The sequence below is a fragment of the Polypterus senegalus genome, chromosome 2 (genome assembly GCF_016835505.1).
Source record: "Polypterus senegalus isolate Bchr_013 chromosome 2, ASM1683550v1, whole genome shotgun sequence".
Taxonomy (NCBI): Eukaryota; Metazoa; Chordata; class Cladistia; order Polypteriformes; family Polypteridae; genus Polypterus; species Polypterus senegalus.
This window is the reverse complement of record NC_053155.1, coordinates 310562111-310580598: the sequence shown is the minus strand read 5'-3', so window position 1 is coordinate 310580598 and position 18488 is coordinate 310562111. Positions and strand designations below refer to the sequence as shown.

Genomic DNA, 18488 nt, shown 5'->3' with positions numbered 1-18488 from the left:
CTATTAATTTACAATTAATAGTTCATGGAATCTAAGTAGGTGTATGTGGTTTTCTGGTATATGCGATACTTTGTTCCTTTCCTGGTCAGCTTTCTCCAGACATCTTTAGCACATTTTCTTTCTTTGTTTTAGGAGCTCATATTCTTTCTCATGTTGGTTACACCTAGTTTCGGGTGGTACTGCAGTTTCTTTTTGAGGTTTAAATAAATTGTGGTAGTCCTCATATTGCTAGCAGAATCATGTGTTAGGGACATCTGGAGATCAGTTACCATTTTCAGCAAGACAAATGCTTGGCCTTACAGGGGTCTTTCTCAGCTTTGGCACATGCTATCTTAGCAAGGTTTGGACTAATGGCACCCCTTGTGCAGATGGTCTTCCATTTTTCCAGTCGAGCACAGGATATCTTTTTGAGTAGAACAGATTGCTCTTGTCTTTGTTATGACCATTTCTTAGTCTATGGGGACCATGCTACACCCAGACTGTAGAAGGTACAGCCATGCCAAGCGGTAAGTTTAATGGAGGAAGCAATGTTAGGTTGTGCTAGGGTATTTAAAGGCAGGAGGGACATCTTGCCATTGACTTCTTTTGTGCACATAAGGCCATTGGTGCAAAGTTCAATGGCTCTGAGATGTCATTTAGTTATTGATCCTTTTATCAGATAAGGTCCAGAGGCTGCATTACAAAGAGAGGCCTAGTCCAAAATAAACTGATATTAAGAGTGTCTTCCAGCAGCTTGCTAAGCCATGGATTTGTGTTCCAGCCAGTCAAAATGGATAATGCAAGTCTATCCTACAGTCTCCTGTGAAAACTAAAGTTAGAAGTAATATAATAAAGTTAAAGTTGAAAGCTGTTTATCAACGACACCACAACTCTGGTTGCTAAACATATTCATTGTGGTTGTTTTGTTGTTTTAAGTAGAAAAGGTGGAGGTACAAGTCTTTGACGACTTGCTGGACCTTTCATTTTTGGAGTCTAACGTCAATTAAAGATTGATGAGTTTGTAAATTGTATAGCTATTAAATGGATTAATGTCTCTTTCATAAATCTCTAACACAAATAGCAAAGTTTATTATTTTGTTATCATATCTGAATATGTAAATGAAAATGGTTATGTCATTTTTGCTATTAATCTGTGTATTTTCTTTGTCTTTCCTATTGTATAAAACAGATTAAGCTCAACGAACATTACTCACATCCTGGGAAATCTGGAAGAAATCAGCACATTCCAGCAGATGCTTGTTCAGTCTTTGGAGGAGTGTACAAAGTAAGCAGTAATCAAATGAGTTTTGTTAGTTGCACAACTGTGTGCAAGACAACGGTGTTTTTTGGTAGCTTAGTAATACTTTTCTGTATTTTCCTGATTCAGTGGAAATTGTCAGTGTGGTTTAATGTTGAGTGGGAAGCAGCTGGTTATCATTTGGCCTAATCTATCCAAAAATAAAAATATTTTGTTAATCTCATAAAGACCTGAAGTAGCACACTGGCACAGTGATTAGAGCTCATGGCTGTCTGTTCTGGGGACCAGAATTTAATATGTTGTTGGGACAAAAAAATGTGGATGTTTTTTACAACCTAAAACATACAGTACATATTGCATTTAGGAAGGGACATGAATAACCAAAAAGTTCTCTGACCCGAAGAAAATAATTTGTTTTAATGGGGATTTCGATTTAATAGAATTGTAATATATCACGTAATGCCAAACTTGATGGCAACATCTGTTTTCTTCTTGCTTGCATCAATATCAGTGAGAAGTTCCAAATTTTTCTGTAAAGTTAATTGCTTTAGTTACATTAACAGTGGTCGTTAGTGTCTGTAGTGGGCAGTCATTATTATTATACATCAATGTCCAAGGGGAGAGGGGTCGGAGATCCTGTTTGGAGTCTGGAGCATGCACGGCTTTAGTTATCAAACTGGCATCCATAATGTGGACTTTCTAGAATGGGCACCACTTGAGTTATATTTTTGAGTCACCTCTTTTTTTTTCTTTTTAACCCAGAAAAGTTTTACATAAAAAGGCTAGATGAAAAGTGTGAAGGTCACATTTGTTAATAAGAATCAAATGTATAAATTTGTACAAAATTCAAAGACACATATAAATGCAACAATTTATATTTATTTTATAAAGATTATGGTGTGCATGTGTTCATAGGGTAAAACCTCAGCAAATTTATGAAACACATTGGAAACTTTTTGAGTAGCATAAATATGAGGGAAACTCTGCAGTCACCAGTATTTCTGAAGGGGAACCAAAAATGAATCCTAAATCTGATCAGTGCCCTCGGAAACTCGGAAATAAGAGTCAAGAGTCGTGCTGTGATGAACCTCCAGAGGTCTGCAAGTACGGTTGAATTCAAATTTGATTGACAGTTATTCCACCCCCTAGATACACCCACAATGCCTTTGTTTAGCAGTAACCCTTCTTGAGCTCTGCAGCTGCAAGAGTGTGACAATTGTTGAGTAAACAAAGTGACATAAATGTGAAATCTAATTAGCTGTTCAGCAGTGCTCCTGAATTGTGGTTTTCGGTACAGGTAGAGAAGAAATACATGCGTCTTGCTGCTTTCTTATGAAAGAAAGAATTTTTCCTTTAAAACGAACTTTGCTGTAATGAGTTTTTTTTTTTTAGGACCAAAAATAACAATTTGTTAAAACAAGGATTTCATTAAAACAGAGTCTGTTGCAATGGAATTTGACCCATACTTGTTTGTTTAAAAAAAAAATGGACGTGAGTAAATAAATAAATAAATAAAAAGTATTTGCTTACTTTAGATGGGAGAAGAAACTTCACATATAAAAATTAATCGACTAGTTATTTTGATCTGAAAATCCCAAAAGTATTCTTTCTCCACTAGGTAGACATTGTTAGTAAATAGCTTAGGCATGTTTTTTTTTTTTTTTAAGACTCACATCCTTCATCAAGGTACATAGTACGCAATCTAAAAGTTTTACATAAAGATTTTTAGTGAAACATTTAATGCAGGATAAAGCATTTTATCATGTTGTAATTGTGGAAGGTGCTATACAAAATATAAATGTATGGATTGCTGGTGGGCGCTGATACAAGACTCTTTGTGACTGGAGGAACACAAAATCATTCCTTAAAGCCAGCTTTCTGTTTTCAGCAACATCAGAGAGAGTCCTCTTGGCAATCTGTATTTTCTATGCTACACATTCCCAGCTATGGCTGGGAGTTTTTGGTATAGATGTGAAGGCTGAAATAAATTGATTAAAAGGCACTGAAAAAGCAAAAGACAAAACAAATTATAGGAAGCAACTAGTAAAAATGGGTAAAGGCTTGCCCGCTTTTGGATATAAAGAGTGAATCGACATGTTGTAAGACTGCCATAATCTTAGAAGACTGTAAATCTGCCATCTGTATCGTTAAACTCACTGTACACAATGATCAAGCAACAGCCCCCTGTTTGAAATCTTCAGTCTCCCTTTAGTTTCTACTCCACTTTTACTGTGGTCAAGGAGTATAAATTAACGTGCTGACATATAGAAAACCATTCAGATCCGTATTTCATTCTTCTGGTAGAATCAGTGAATGGCTGCTGCCTGGGCATCTAAGAGTGGCTCCACTAGCTGATACTATAACAGATGTTGCAGCATTATACCCAGCTAAGCTCTGGAGTATTAAGTAATTAATTGCATTAATAAAAAAGTAAAAGTGCTTTGTAGCAGGATTAAAAGAGATTGAAAGAATAACAATTTAATAATTAAGCCAAACAAAACAAAGTATTACAATTGTGGAAGCAGATTGCATACTTTAAAGGTTTGTTGCTCCAGTCATTGTGCTGTCTTGTCTTATTGTAGATAACATAAAAAGTATGCATCTTTAATGACGACAGTATATAAATGTGATGTACATAAGCAAATACAGTATTGCCCCCGGAATCTGGACGCTCCAGAACTCTAACAACTTGGAATCCGAATGAAAAATTTGAGCAAATTTTGACTTGGAATCTGAATGCTTCTTTGGAATCCGAATGCGCAGCATGTTGTTCGTGTGTGTTTGTGTGTACGTTTCCCCAGCGCTCGGGCCACCCATACATTTTGTTGTTCAGTTCGTTGTCGGAAGCTGTAGTGAAAGCATCTGGTGTGATTTTTGCAGCTATTTTCGCTGCTAATTTTATGCTTTTGTGCCTGTTTTGTGTTATTTTTTTATAACAAGTGTATTTGCCATGGGTCCTTAAAAGTGTAGTGAGGAAAATAAGAGTAAGAGGAAAGCTGTTTGAGCTACAATTGAGGTTAAGAAAGATCTTCTCCCTAAGCATGAAAGTGGTACACGTGTGGCTGATCTCGCTACTATGTTCGGGATGCCTAAATCGACTGTTTGTACGATTTTGAAAAATAAAGAAGCTATCAAAGCAGCTGATGTGGCGAAAGGGGTTACGACAGTTGTGACCTGTAGGAGATCGAAAAGTATGGAAGAGATGGAAAAACTCCTCTTAGTTTGGATTAATGAAAAACAGCTGGCTGGTGATGTGATTTCTGAGATGATAATTTGTAAGAAAGCCAAGGTCCTGCACGATGATTTAGTGAAAGGTATGCCTGATACTAGTGCTCAAATTAGTAAGGGGTGGTTCGAGATCTTCAAAAAAAGGACTGGGATCCATAGTATTGTTATGCACAGAGAGGCAAGGTAAATACAGGTTTTTATATTTTTAATTTTATTACTTTACGTTTTTATTCAAATATTATTTATTATTATGTGTTAATATTTTATCTTAAAATCCAGTATATTTACTAATAAAATCATTCTGAAAATTCGAGTTCATGGGACCCAGGAACGAATTAATCCAGTTTCTATTACTTTAAAGGGGAAAAATTGGCTTGGAACTCGAGCGGGGTTCTGGAATGGATTTAGTTCAGATTCGAAGGTATCACTGTACACAGTAAATAAATGTGATGTACATATGCATTTCGTCAACACTCTGCAAACAAATTATTTGTTACCATTATTACATTATGTATTGTGACTTGCATTATACCTCTAGCTGTTTATAATTATTTTTATACAAGTAAAATAGGTGAAGTGTTTTTTTAACTCTTTGAGGCAGAGATGGGAATTGAAGGGGCTTCTTTGTGAATTACCATATGATGCCTTTGCCATTACACCATGCTGCCTACCAGTTGCCACACAGTGTACACAATCAGGAAAACAAAATTAAAATTGATTGACATTTAAAGTAAATAAAATGCGTCTGTATATTTGCCAGCACAACAAAAAGTACACTGCTCTATTGCTGGTGGAACATTTTGTAAAAGGCACGAGGCTAAACCAGTCATGTGCAAACCTCAATTGAATAGGCAGAAGGCCATTAAACTCCTGCCACTGGTTAGGAAATTGCTGCCCACAACCCTTTACCACATTTTAAGCGTTCCTCATTAGTGTTTTTGGGGAAGTATTCAATTTGCCTTTGAATTTAACATGTGCCTGTCTAATTAGGATTTTTTTTTTTTTTTATTTCAGGACAGCTCATCTGTAATTGGGTTAATTAATGACTGTAAATTGTCTCATTGAGCGAGCAAGTTTGGGTTCCTTACAGTCGACTAACTCCCTTCCGAAGCTGGTTTCTGCCATGTAGCCAAGTTTATTAAAGAAGCGAACACCAAACAGATACTCCTCTGTTCCGCAGTTTAAAATTACAAATCAAGTAATTCTGACATGATTAAAGGGCACATTGCAGACTTTCATTTAAGGAGATTTGCATACAATTTGGTCACACCATGTAGAAATGACAACACTTTTTTATACATGCAAATCCCACCACCATCCCACTCATTTCAAGGCACCTTAGTATTTTGGACAGTTGGCATCACAGGTGTTTGTGATTCCTCAGGTGTTTCATTGCTTCTTTAGTTCAGGCATACGATATTGCATCTTGCTTCTACCCTTTGGAGTCTGTACTTGCAACTGTTCAACATGAGGACAAGAGCAGTGCCAATGAAAGTAAAAAAAAAAAACATTATGAGGATGAAAAACAAGAAATAAACCATTGGATACATCAGTAAAACCTTATGGTGACCCAAATCATCCATCTGGATTATTGTTAAGAAGAAAGAATTCTGTGGTGAGCTCAGTAATCGCCTAGCGACTGATAGACTTCTACTGCTGATGACAGAAGAATCCTCACTAGGGTAAAGAAAAAGTCACAAACACCTGTCCCACAGACCAGAAATAAGGACTAAAAAGAGTCTGCAGAATTCTGGAAAAAGGTCTGTTGGACAGACAAGATAAAGATGAACCTGCATCAGGGTGATGGTCAGAGCAAAGTGTGGAGATGAAAAGCAACTGCCTGACATCCAAAGTAAACCACCTCATCTGTTAAACAATGTGCTGGAGTTATTATGGCTTGGGCGTGTATGGCTGCTACAGGTACTGGCAACCTTACCTTCATTGATGATAGAAATGCTAATGGCAGTGACACAGTGAATTCTGAGGTGTATAGAAACATCTCATCTGCTCAAGTTGCAATAAATGCTTCCAATCTCAGTGGATGCCACTTGAACGTACAATAAGCTAAAAACTGGATAATTCTTGGAATTCCCAAGCCAGTCACCTGATTTAAATCCAATTGAACACACCTTTCATATGCTGAAGAGAAAACCTAAGTGGAAAAACCCTTGAAACAAGCAGAAGCTGAAGATGTGTGCATTAGAAGCCTGACAGAATATCACCAAAGAAAATCCTCAGCACCTGGTGATGTCTATGAATTGCAGACTTCAAACAGTCATTGCATGTAAGGGATATGCGACAAAGTCCTGCATGTGATGGCTTTAATAGACCTGCCATTGCTGTGTTCAAACATTATAGTGACCTGCCATTGCTGTGTTCATGTATAAGGTCATTGTCATTTCTATATGCTGTGACCAAATGCAACTCTCCGGAAATGAAAGTCTGCAATGTGCACCTTAGTTATGTCTGGATTGTAATTTGTTTGGGTTGTAATTGTAAACTATGGAGCAGAGGGGGAAATCAAGGAAAATGTATCTTTATGCCAAACGTTATGGAGAGCACTATAAGTGCCAGTGGCACTGTAACACATTATATAATACATTATCTCCTTTACCAGGCTAGATGCTTAATGGCTCTTTGGTTTAATTGGTGAAGGGACGACGAGGGGTTGATTCATACCTGTCACTTCTGTCACCCCACAGGCACACAAGAACTTCTTTTATGACAGTTAGCTGTCTTTGTATCCAGGCTGTAGTCACTCGCAAGGTCAAAATCTGCTCTGATATCCTGGAACTTTGACATGGTGACATTTTGCCGATATTAAAGGCATCTTGTGGAGGATTTCATTGTTACCACTGCCCCTCAAAACAAGCATTAATTGTCATTTGATTTCCAGTTTTTTAAGTAAAAAATAAAACATTGCATAGTACCGTTCACTAAAATATTAAGTGGGAAATAAAACATCTTACAGTCTGACTGTAGGCTGATGTTATTTCTGTGATAAATTAAAATGTGCTCTTTATCAGTTAGAATTCATCACGACTTGTTTTTAAATATTTTCTTTCATGAAAGTTCAGATGTATTTTTCCAAAATGTAATCTTGTAGCAAGTTATCATTTTCAATTTAAATTTACAATTGTATGGCTCATCTTCAAATAAAAGCCTGTCTATCTGAACGCATTCTTTCTAATCTAAGAATATATTGTACAGGACACTGCAGTCAAGTCAGGCTACTTATTTATGGCTCTTTCTTTCTCTCTAGGTTGCCTGACACTCAGCAGAGAATTGGGGGATTCTTCCTAAACCTGATGCCTCAGATGAAAAGCCTGTATTTGACATATTGTGCCAATCATCCCTCAGCAGTTAATGTCCTTACTGAACACAGGTATGTGGCTTATCTTCTTCAAGTTCTTAACACTCCTGCAGGTTAATTGCATACTTGCCATATCAGATTTTTTATATTTGCAAGGCATGCATATAGAACTTGAATGGAACTACCATTTCTGTTTTGTTTGGTTTATTTGTGTACTAGACTTTTAATGAATATTTTTTTTTTATTCTAATGCTGTATTGCAATTCACAATAGGAGTTGACCTTTTTAATTCCTTTTAAATTGTTACAATAACACAGCACATAAAGCAGATGTTAGGAAGGACACGGGTGCAGTGGTGGCCTTAATCTGTGCTTTGGGTTCTGGTACCAAGAGCTGAGGAATTGCTTTGACTGACTTCCTTCAGTGTTGTGTGTAAAGTGGATTAATATAATAAATACTAGGAGGAAAATCCCCCTGCTCAAACCCCTGCTCTCGTTGTGAAATGGGGGGAATGGGTGGACTGGGCTGAACGCACGCTAAGGAAATGCGGACGGATCAGCTGCTAGCTTGCTGCTGCTGAGCTACGTGTTCTGCTTGTCGCGCTGCATGTCGATCATTTAAAAGTTTGTACAGTAGCTGTCCTTTTGTCTCAGTGCTTTGTCTTGGGGGACATCAACGTCTCCACCCAAGTTTTTTTTATTATAATAGTAGAGACGTCTTAAATAAACTATTGCAGTATAATTTGTAATAATAATAGTGATTCCTGAAAGCACTAAGAAAGTAGATCTGGGTAATTCCATGTGAAAATCATCACAATTTTAGAACTCATTGTCACATATTTTAGCAAAACGTGTCTTGCTGATTTGGCCATATGAGTAAGCGATGGAAATGAAATTGCACGTGTTTTGGATCAATATAAAGGGAGATTTAAGCTAATAAAGCCTGAACTTATTGGAGGAGGGAGTTTATGATTTCGACTGGCTATATCTCCCTAAATACAAATTGCACAGAAATTGTTCCCATATAGTTTTAAAGCTCCTTTCCAACTCTATATTTTGAGTGAGTACTATGCTATCCCCAAAATGAAAAATTACCATGTTATGAGTGATTATAATATTAAAAATTGAATAGTGAAAAAAAATTATTTTAAAATTGGTACATTTTTTTTTACTAAAGCTAGCTTGTAATGTCATGAACATCTCTGGAAAATCTGGTCTTTGTTTTTTGAGTCATTGCTGAGATATCATTACATATAGGTGGCATCACATGATTTCATATTACTAATGGGCCTTTTTCATAGCAGTCATATTGACCTGAGATGATAGATAGATAGATACTTTATTAATCCCAAGTGAAAATTCACATACTCCAGCAGCAGCATACTGATAAAGAACAATAACAATGCAGGTATAACAGACAATAACTTTGTATAATGTTAATGTTTACCCCCCTGGTGGAATTGAAGAGTAGCATAGTATAGGGGAGGAATGATCTCCTCAGTCTGTCAGTGGAGCAGGATGGTGACAGCAGTCTGTCGCTGAAGCTGCTCCTCTGTCTGGAGATGATCCTGTTCAGTAGATGCAGTGGATTCTCCATGATTGACAGGAGTCTGCTCAGCGCCCGTCGCTCTGCCACAGATGTCAAACCGTCCAGCTCTGTACCTACAATAGAGTCTGCCTTCCTCACCAGTTTGTCCAGGCGTGAGGCGTCCCTCTTCTTTATGCTGCCTCCCCAGCACACCACCGTGTAGAAGAGGGCGCCACAACCGTCTGATAGAACATCTGCAGCATCTTATTACAGATGTTGAAGGACGCCAGCCTTCTAATGAAGTATAGTTGGCTCTGTCCTCTCTTGCTCAGAGCATCAGTATTGGCAGTCCAGTCCAATTTATCATCTAGCTGCACTCCCAGGTATTTATAGGTCTGCACCCTCTGCACAGTCACCTCTGATGATCACAGGGTCCATGAGGGGCCTGGTCCTCCTAAAATCCACCACAAGTATTGCAAGCACAGGTGTAAGTCATGACATTAATTAAGGTTCCAGTTATGCTACACTGAAACTGAGCAGAACCTCATTAATGTCATTAGTGACAAATGTGCTTGCCATACTATTTCATGTCAAAATGTAATAATTAAAAAAAATATATATATATATATCAACAGACAGGGATGCACTAGCTGTTATACAGTGGGCAAAATAAATATTTGATCCCATGCTGAATTTGTAAGTTTGCTCACTTGCAAAGAAATAAACAGTCTCTAATTTTTATGGTAGTTTCATTTTAATGGAAAGAGACAGAATATTGCTGCCTTGTGCCCTGTGTTGGCTGGGATTGGCTCCAGGGGCGACATGGTGACGCAGTGGTAGTGCTGCTGCCTCGCAGTTAGGAGACCCAGATTCACTTCCTGGGCCCTCCCTGCACATACTCCCCGTGTCTGCGTGGGTTTCCTCTGGGTACTCCGGTTTCCTCCCACCGTCCAAAGACATGCAGGTTAGGTGGATTGGCGATTCTAAATTGTCCCTAATGTGTGCTTGGGGTGTGGATGTGTGTGTCCTGCGGTGGGTTGGCGCCCTGCCCGGGATTGGTTCCTGCCTTGTGCCCTGTGTTGGCTGGGATTGGCTCCAGCAGACCCCCGTGACCCTGTGTTCGGATTCAATGGGTTGGAAAATGGATCGATGTTTGGAGACAGAATATCAACCAAAAATACAGAAAAAACACATTACGTAAAAGATATAAATTAATTTGCATATCATTGAAAGAAATAAGTATTTGATCCCATACAATCCAACCAGAATTCTGACTCCCACAGATTGGCTGTGTGCCCACATGGCACACAGATTTCAGTCAGTCAATCAATCAAGTACAGATACTCCTGATCTCAGCTCGTTATGTGTATAAAGCCCACCTGTCCACAGAATTAATTTCTTCCATTCCAACCTCTCCACCACCATGGGTAAGACCAAAGAGCTGTCAAAAGGATGTCAGGGACAAGATTGTAGACTTGCACAAGGCAAATGCAAATATTTTTTAATACAGTATAGGAGAAAAATTGCATAGGGATGCAAACACCACGGTGACTTTGAACAGACAACACGTCAGCCCAGGCCTCTGAAGCTGAGAAGCAGCAATGCTAGCTCCTCTACAAGTGTGCTTCTCTTTCGTACATTTTTTTCAGTGTCAAATTAAACTTTTTAAATTTAATTGCCACAATTTTCCTACCACAATTTGAATTCATTGTGTCTGGCTGATTGGTGTCTCTTACTGACCCTGAGTGAGAGAGAGAGAGAGAGAGAGTATGTGTGTGAATATGATCATATGATTTACCAGAGCTTTTTCCATTGTATGTTTTCAGCTTCACGGAAACTGCTGGCTCCTGAGAACTGTAACCAGGAAAGTTCCTGAATAGAGAATTAATGGCAGCAAAAATAATTGCTAACCTTATGTTTTGTATTTATTTTCTTATATCTGCTGCTCCACCCAGCCATTTTCAGAACCCAAATATTTCCAAAGCAAAGTTTGGGAATTTGGAGCCTGTGTTGTATTTATTAACATTTGGGATAGCTTCTCTTTATGGGCACAAAATGTTTGCTGTATGACACAAATGAATCTGGTGCCTATGAAACTTCCTTATTTTCATTATTAAATCCAGATTAAAAAAAAAAAAAAAGTAAAACGCTAATGGAAAATATGACAGAGTGGAATAATTGGAGCCTGATACAACTCACAAACTACAGAGATGTGCCTAAAATGTTGTCATGTTATTTGGCCGCTTAAGTGACCCTTGGCATGCAGTTCTACAATTTGAAGAGCTGGAAAAAACAAGCAGCACAGAAAATGACTCTACAAGGAGGGTGTTCTTGTACTGTATTACAGAATTATGAGCCTGCACTCTGCAAAGAACGCTATATAAAAATAAACCCAACTAAAATGAATATTACTGGTTGAGGAGTGTCGTGTCATCTTTACTTGCTCTTTAGTTCTCTATTATGATAATGTTGAGATATATTATGTTAATATTTGATATTGTGCTGAATCTCCAAGTTTAATGCCCATGGTTTTAGAATAGCATGTCTAGCAAACTTATATAGATTTGATAGTCATGTGTCCAGAAACTTCTGGTCATATAATATAAGTAAAGAATTGAAATTAAACTTTAATTTTCCCCACTAAGCTAGTGTAGCTTCTTTTTTGTACACCATTTTGTACACTCCTCAGTCTGTTCTTCATGAACTCTTCCTGACTTTCAATTTCAAACCAGCCATATTCCTAGCACATCTCACCTGCAGTTCTTTTGCTTCTTCTTCTCCACCTGTCCTCATTGAGAGTGACCTCAGTAACCCAGTACAAGAACTACATTTATTTCTATAGCACATTTTCATGTAAAACATGTAGCTCAAAGTTTATTTTTAAGATGTTAAAGAAAAATCTGCCAGGGGAAAAAGAATAGCAATAAATTAGGAATAAATGAGTATGTGAATGCATAAATACATGAAATACTAAAAACAAAAATAAGAATAAATCAATACATAATACAGATAAACAATTAACAGATAAAGTAGAAACCTTAATTGTGGATTCACTTGTTAAATTAATTTCTTAAATCTCTAATGATTATAATTCAGTAAGATGCCATGGTCAGATGGCCAGGGAGGACACAAAAATTAAAACCCCAGCTAGTGTGATGCGGGAGAAAATAAACCTACAGGGTTTCCAAGTCCAAAAGACCTCCCAGCCCTCACAGGACATTCTACCAAATATAAAGCGTCTATGTAGTTGCTGTTTTGATGCTTTGCACTAGAAGATTCAGTGCAGTGGGGTCTCATTGACAAACAGTTGCAGAGTACTTTGTTCAGGTGGCAATGGCGCAAAACACCAGTGCAGAAAACCAGAAAAGAAAAGAAAAGAGAGGAGAAGGAGGAGGTTAGGAGCAGGCGCTGATACAGTGCATTGCCACACCCACCACATGACAAACCATCTCAGGGTCCCAGATTAGGACCCGAGTGCAGCCTTGCAATCACACTAGTTCAGTTGGAGTGGAACAGTGTGAGGTTTTTTTTATGGTGGCTGGAGTGCCAATTCTGCCACCAACCCCCAGGTTTTTCCCTGCAGGTTGGAAGGATCTACATGCAGGGCTGGATGCAGATTAACATCATACCCAGGACGGAGCAATTGCAGCTTAAGGGCCTTGCTCAAGGGCCCAACAAAGTAGTCACTTTTGGCATTTACGGGATTTGAACCAGCAACCTTTCGATTACCATTGCAAATAGTAGAGGTTAATAACAATTGTAAATCTATGAAATACAGTGCCTACACGGATCAGCCACAGCATTAAAACCACTGACAGGTTAAGTGAGTAGCACTAAATATCTCATCACATTGGCAGCTGTCAGGGGTTGGGTTTTGTTAAGCAGCAAGTGAGTAGTCAGTTCTTGAAAGTGACATGTTGGAAGTGAGAAAATGACCTCAGGACCCGAGTGACTTTGACAAGGGCGAAATTGTGATGGCTGGGTGACTGGGTCAGAGCTTCTTCAAAATGACAGGTCTTGTGGAGTGTTTCTGGTATGCAGTGGTTAATACCTACCAAAACTAGTTCGAGGAAGGACAACAGGTTAACCAGCAACAGAGTCATGGGCACCTAATGCTCAGTGATGCGCATGGGAAGTGAAGGCTAGGCCATCTTGTCTAATCCCACACAAGAGCTACTGTAGCACAAATCTCTAAAAAACTTATTGCTGTCCATGAAAGAAAGATGTTAGAACACAGTGTGTATGGGACTGCGTAGCCACAGACGGATCTGAGTGCCTAGGCTGACCCCGTCCACTGCCAAAAGCACTTACATTGGGCATGTGAGCATCAGAACTGGACCATGGAGCAATAGATGTGGACAGCTGTGTATGTGTGTGTCATCTGCCTGGGGAAGCGATAGCAGCAGGATGCACTACGGGAAGTAAGCAAGCCTGTGGTTTTTGCTGCCCCTTCAGTATTTGCTGTTAGTCAGGTTTTTTCTTCTGCATAATTCCCAAATTTGCTAACTGTACCACAATTACAGTATTAAAGGGTAATTAATGGTCCAAGGGACAGGCCTTTGACGTATTCCACCAATGGCTTCACCTCATTCTGCTCTTCTCTGAATTTAATTATCTATTTTATTTCCCTACAGCTTATTAATGAACTTTAAATTAAATTTGACAAGTTACCTTTATACCTTTATCTGTCTTTTTTTCCTAAACTATCTCTGCATGTAATTGTTTGCTTTAATTAATGTAGTGAAGAGCTTGGAGAATTCATGGAAATGAAAGGAGCTACCAGCCCAGGAATTTTAATACTGACCACTGGCCTCAGTAAACCTTTCATGAGACTGGACAAATACCCAACACTACTTAAAGAACTGGAAAGACACATGGAGGTACATATAAATCTAAATATAATAAATATGAATATAAATGTAATATAAATATTTTAATTAGTTCATCCTGATTTATCAACAGTAATTTCTGGTCGCTCATCCAAGTTTCTTCTCTTTATTTTTAAATAATGTGTGTTGAAGCAATGCCAGGAGTTGTAGTGTTCTTTATTCATGTTTAAAACATTATGTAGCAAGGCAGCATAATGTCAGGGGCTGCAGGAATAGGCACTAACCATTTGTGAATCAAGTGAAATTAAGTTCTTTCAAAAGATGCACTGGCATAGCAGTCATTTGTGAATATCCCAAAATAAATGTTACTGTTCACATAAGAGGGTTCAGGTTCCACACACTGTCCTTTTACCTGTGTCTCTCAAGTGACAATCCCAGATTGGCCCAGTGTGGGTTTGTGGATGATGGAGCTCTGAAGTGGACTGGCATCTTTTTCAGAGCTCATTCATGCCTTGTGCCCAGTGCCTCCAGCATAGGCTCAGGCCCTCTGAAACTCATAATTGAAATAAATAAATCTGAATGTTATATTATGGTATGTTACAAAATTTATTTACAGACTTAACCATGCTGAAAAAAAAAAAAAAATTAAAAATTAATAATTAAAATTTATTTTAATTATTTTATTTTCAGGATTATCACCCTGATCGACCAGATATTCAGAAAGCCATGACAACATTTAAAAATCTTTCTGTAAGTCTTTAACTGTTTTACCCACTCATAGTACACATATATCCACTTTAAAAAAGTTGAAAGTAATAAAAAAGATTTTTTCTGCTTTTAATATGAACATGACATGCAAATGTTTATTGATGTAAAAGAATAAAAAAAGTGAAGCAGAAACATCTAGACTTTAAGTTTCTGTTTTTGTAATTTTAGTAAATTATTCAAATATTCAGGGATTCTTTTAAATCATTTTTAGGTATATCATCGTAAAATATGAAATATGCAAGTAACATGTAAAATTACATTTTCATATTTACCTTTTAATTTTAATAGATTTTTTTAAATCTGTGTACCACCACAAACTTGAAATGTGCATACAAATGCCCCAGCTAACAAGCAAGAAGTTATAGGAGGTGAAACAATATTGAACAGTGAAACATGAAGTCAGAGAGTTTTGGACTGCATTGATGTAGAATCCTTGCGCCCAGAATGATACCATGGAGGTCAAATACCAAACAGAAAATCAGTAACAGGCATAGGTAACCAATGTTTAAACTAACATTACAGTAGTGAAGAGATGCACAATAAACACCCAGTACTTTCCCAGGCCTTCTTAACATTGGTCCCCTGCCCCTGACAGTTTGGAAGATTTTGTATCCATTTCCTTATCTTCTAAAATTATGTTTCGAACACCAAATAGGTCTCTGTTCTTTGTTTTTAACTTTCCCACTTCCCTTACATATTGGCTGCATTTCCCACAGCTAGCAGAGTGCTTGCCAAAAACTCTGACAATGATTCTGTGTCAAAGAGAAGAGGGAGGTGGCTTTGAATTTCTGTGTCAGAGTCCAGAGGTTGTGTTCTATTGTCAGGTTATATCCCCTCTTGTAGACCGGCAGTATTGATGTCTCCTTTATCTTTTCTTCTGTTACAAACTCCCACCAGGTTGAATCATTTCCCTTCCAGCGATGAGCAGGCATATTAACTTCTTTCTTATCGACTTGTCTTTTTGTTTTCTGTACTGGTAACTCTTCCTAATATTCAATTACTGTGCCTCAGAACCCTGAAAAAATCATTTTTATATACTACATTACAGTCTTTAATTATAGTAAGGCCAATTTAGTCATGTTACGTAACATTAGTTTTCTCGTCATTTTTAATTTTTGTACTTTTCAAAAACAAGAAGGGAAACTAATGAAGAATGTATGAATATGAAAGCAAAGATGTGCCATTTAAATTGTTGAATTGTTGAAATTATTGCAAACACACAACATTAAACTTGTTTTAGTAGTTAGACATTCTTTTTGTCTTTGATAGTCTTATATAACTAAATATCTTTAACACTTATATTTATTTAAATTGTAAATATGACAAGTTGTTTGAAAGGATTTCTGTCAAGCTGCAGCATTTTTTGTTCCATTATATTCCTCAATTAAAATCTATGAAATTTTGGAGCTGTTTTCTATGATACAGAAGGTATTTATATTTCATTGACTTGAACAGGCCCAGTGTCAAGAAGTGCGGAAAAGAAAAGAACTGGAACTACAAATCCTGACTGAAGTTATCCGCTGCTGGGAAGGTGATGACATCAAAACACTTGGAAATGTCATCTTCATGTCCCAAGTCATGATACATTGTGCAGGAAGTGAGGTAAAGTACAACAGCAGTAAAACCTGAAGGTCATAAAGCATGAAAGTCAGTGATAATTACTCAAAAGTTAACCTACAGTGTTTTTTTAAATTGATCACTGTTTTTTCATTGTGAATATTCCATATACAATACCTTCATTAACACTCCAAAACCTGTAGAATAGTTGCAGATTGAGTTGTGTTCTACTAGAATGTAATGCTTTAAGGTGATTTTTCTTCCTTGATAAACACAAAATACTCTGCATAAAAAATATATTTTATTATTAATTTTAATAAACTTATAAAAAGTTAAAACATAATTATTGTTTCCTGAAGTAATGTTATTATACCCAGCCTCATCAGTCTCACTTTCATTTTAATGTGTTCTTATTAAATGCATTTACATTTAAGAGGCCTGTACAATTTATAGAAGTGCCCAACAGGGAGCAGTAGCTACAAGAATAGATCGGGTTCAATGCTAGGAAATGCACAGTGGAGAAGTAATTCCACTTATAATTCTGCTTCAGTGCCACAATGGCAACATAGTAACCCCGGCAATGACAAAAACCAATCACAAAACATAGTAATTATAACCCATTAAAGCCCATACTTTTTTAAATAAACTTTTTATTGAAAATTTGTTAATAATTTGTTTAGAAGGGTATTTAGAAGCAATATGTATGATTTTTCGAAAAATATCTCTTAACTGTTGCAAATGGTGGACTGTCCTAAAAATAGGACGCTGGGACAATAAGGTAACATTTCACAAATTAGAAAAATTATATATAAGAATGAATTTGAATGACAAATATTTTTATTACGTTTGTTTTTACATTTGTATGCAATAACAACTACAAAAACATATTGAAAATGAAAAAAAAAGAAACATGAATTTATCATTTCTGGGTGTGATAAGTGGTGAAACAGTTCTTGCACAAAGTTACTTCACATTTTTTACAAAAGGTGAGAGGTTTTGCATTGCAGTTTTCTCCCTGGCATCTCCTTTGTTTGTCTCGTCTTGATACAAAGTGATCCTTTCCATCGTATCTAATGTCTCTGATGGATGTTGAAGAGGATGTGTTGGCTGCTCTCCCGTGCTTTGAAGTGTTTCTTTTCAAATAAGCAATGGCGACATTTCTTCTGAATTCAAGGAGGTCCATGCTAGAATGAGAAACCTTCCTGTACACAATCCAGGCATTTACAATTGCCATGTCAAGCATTCTTGTGAATAAACACCAATACCACTTTTACCACACATGGACACATCGTATTTTTCCCACTAACCAATCATGGTGGTCAACTTCACCCATGTACTTGTTGTATGATTTGATTGCATTTGGTTGTGGAACAGACACCTTCTGCCTTGACGTCCTGCTCCAAACGTGATGCATGACTCAGGGGATAAACAGTGTCAAAATATGTCCCAATAGCGACACAGTTGTTGTCGTTCCACTTCATGAACAGAACTTCTCCTTCTGAATCAAATGCAGAATCAAAAGTGCCCCTGGGCTCCTTAGACAATTCCTTGGAATCTTTCAAAGGGCATTTGCACAGGCGGTTCTGCCTCAGTGTACCAGAAGCTCTAAAACCAACATCTCTCAAATGAATAAGCAAATTTCTGCTGGTAAAGAGATTGTCGAAAAACACCCAGTGACTTGCAGGCTCTTGGACAGGGTTCAACATATTTAGACCAACGCGGGACCCTAATGCCAAATAATCTCTCTCATTCTGAGCTACTTCCTTACCACAGTATAAATTGAAGTGGAAACAATAGGCGCTTGATCCACACAGTGCCCAAAATTTGTATCCAAAATGGATCGGCTTCCCTCTGATAAACTGCTTCAATCCATGGTGACCATAATATTTGACTATCATTTCATCGACTGCAAGGTGTTTGTCAAATATGCCCCATCTTCTGAAATTCTTATTCAGAGCGACTATTAGAGGGCGCACTTTGAACCCTCTATCGTCTTTATTCTCTTGAACCTTGCTGTTGTCATTGAAGT

The 18488-nt window shown here is 37.5% G+C and overlaps 1 protein-coding gene across 3 annotated transcripts in view; it reads left to right on the top strand.

Moving 5' to 3' along the window:
- Positions 1 to 18488, top strand: part of arhgef7b (Rho guanine nucleotide exchange factor (GEF) 7b) — a 235691-nt gene that overhangs the window by 158808 nt on the left and 58395 nt on the right. For all 3 annotated transcript variants that reach the window (XM_039745898.1, XM_039745900.1, XM_039745901.1), the window contains 5 exons: positions 1169 to 1264; positions 7728 to 7850; positions 14047 to 14185; positions 14825 to 14884; positions 16358 to 16504. In XM_039745898.1, the coding sequence (XP_039601832.1) occupies positions 1169 to 1264; positions 7728 to 7850; positions 14047 to 14185; positions 14825 to 14884; positions 16358 to 16504 (565 nt within the window). The remainder of the gene's footprint in view (positions 1 to 1168; positions 1265 to 7727; positions 7851 to 14046; positions 14186 to 14824; positions 14885 to 16357; positions 16505 to 18488) is intronic.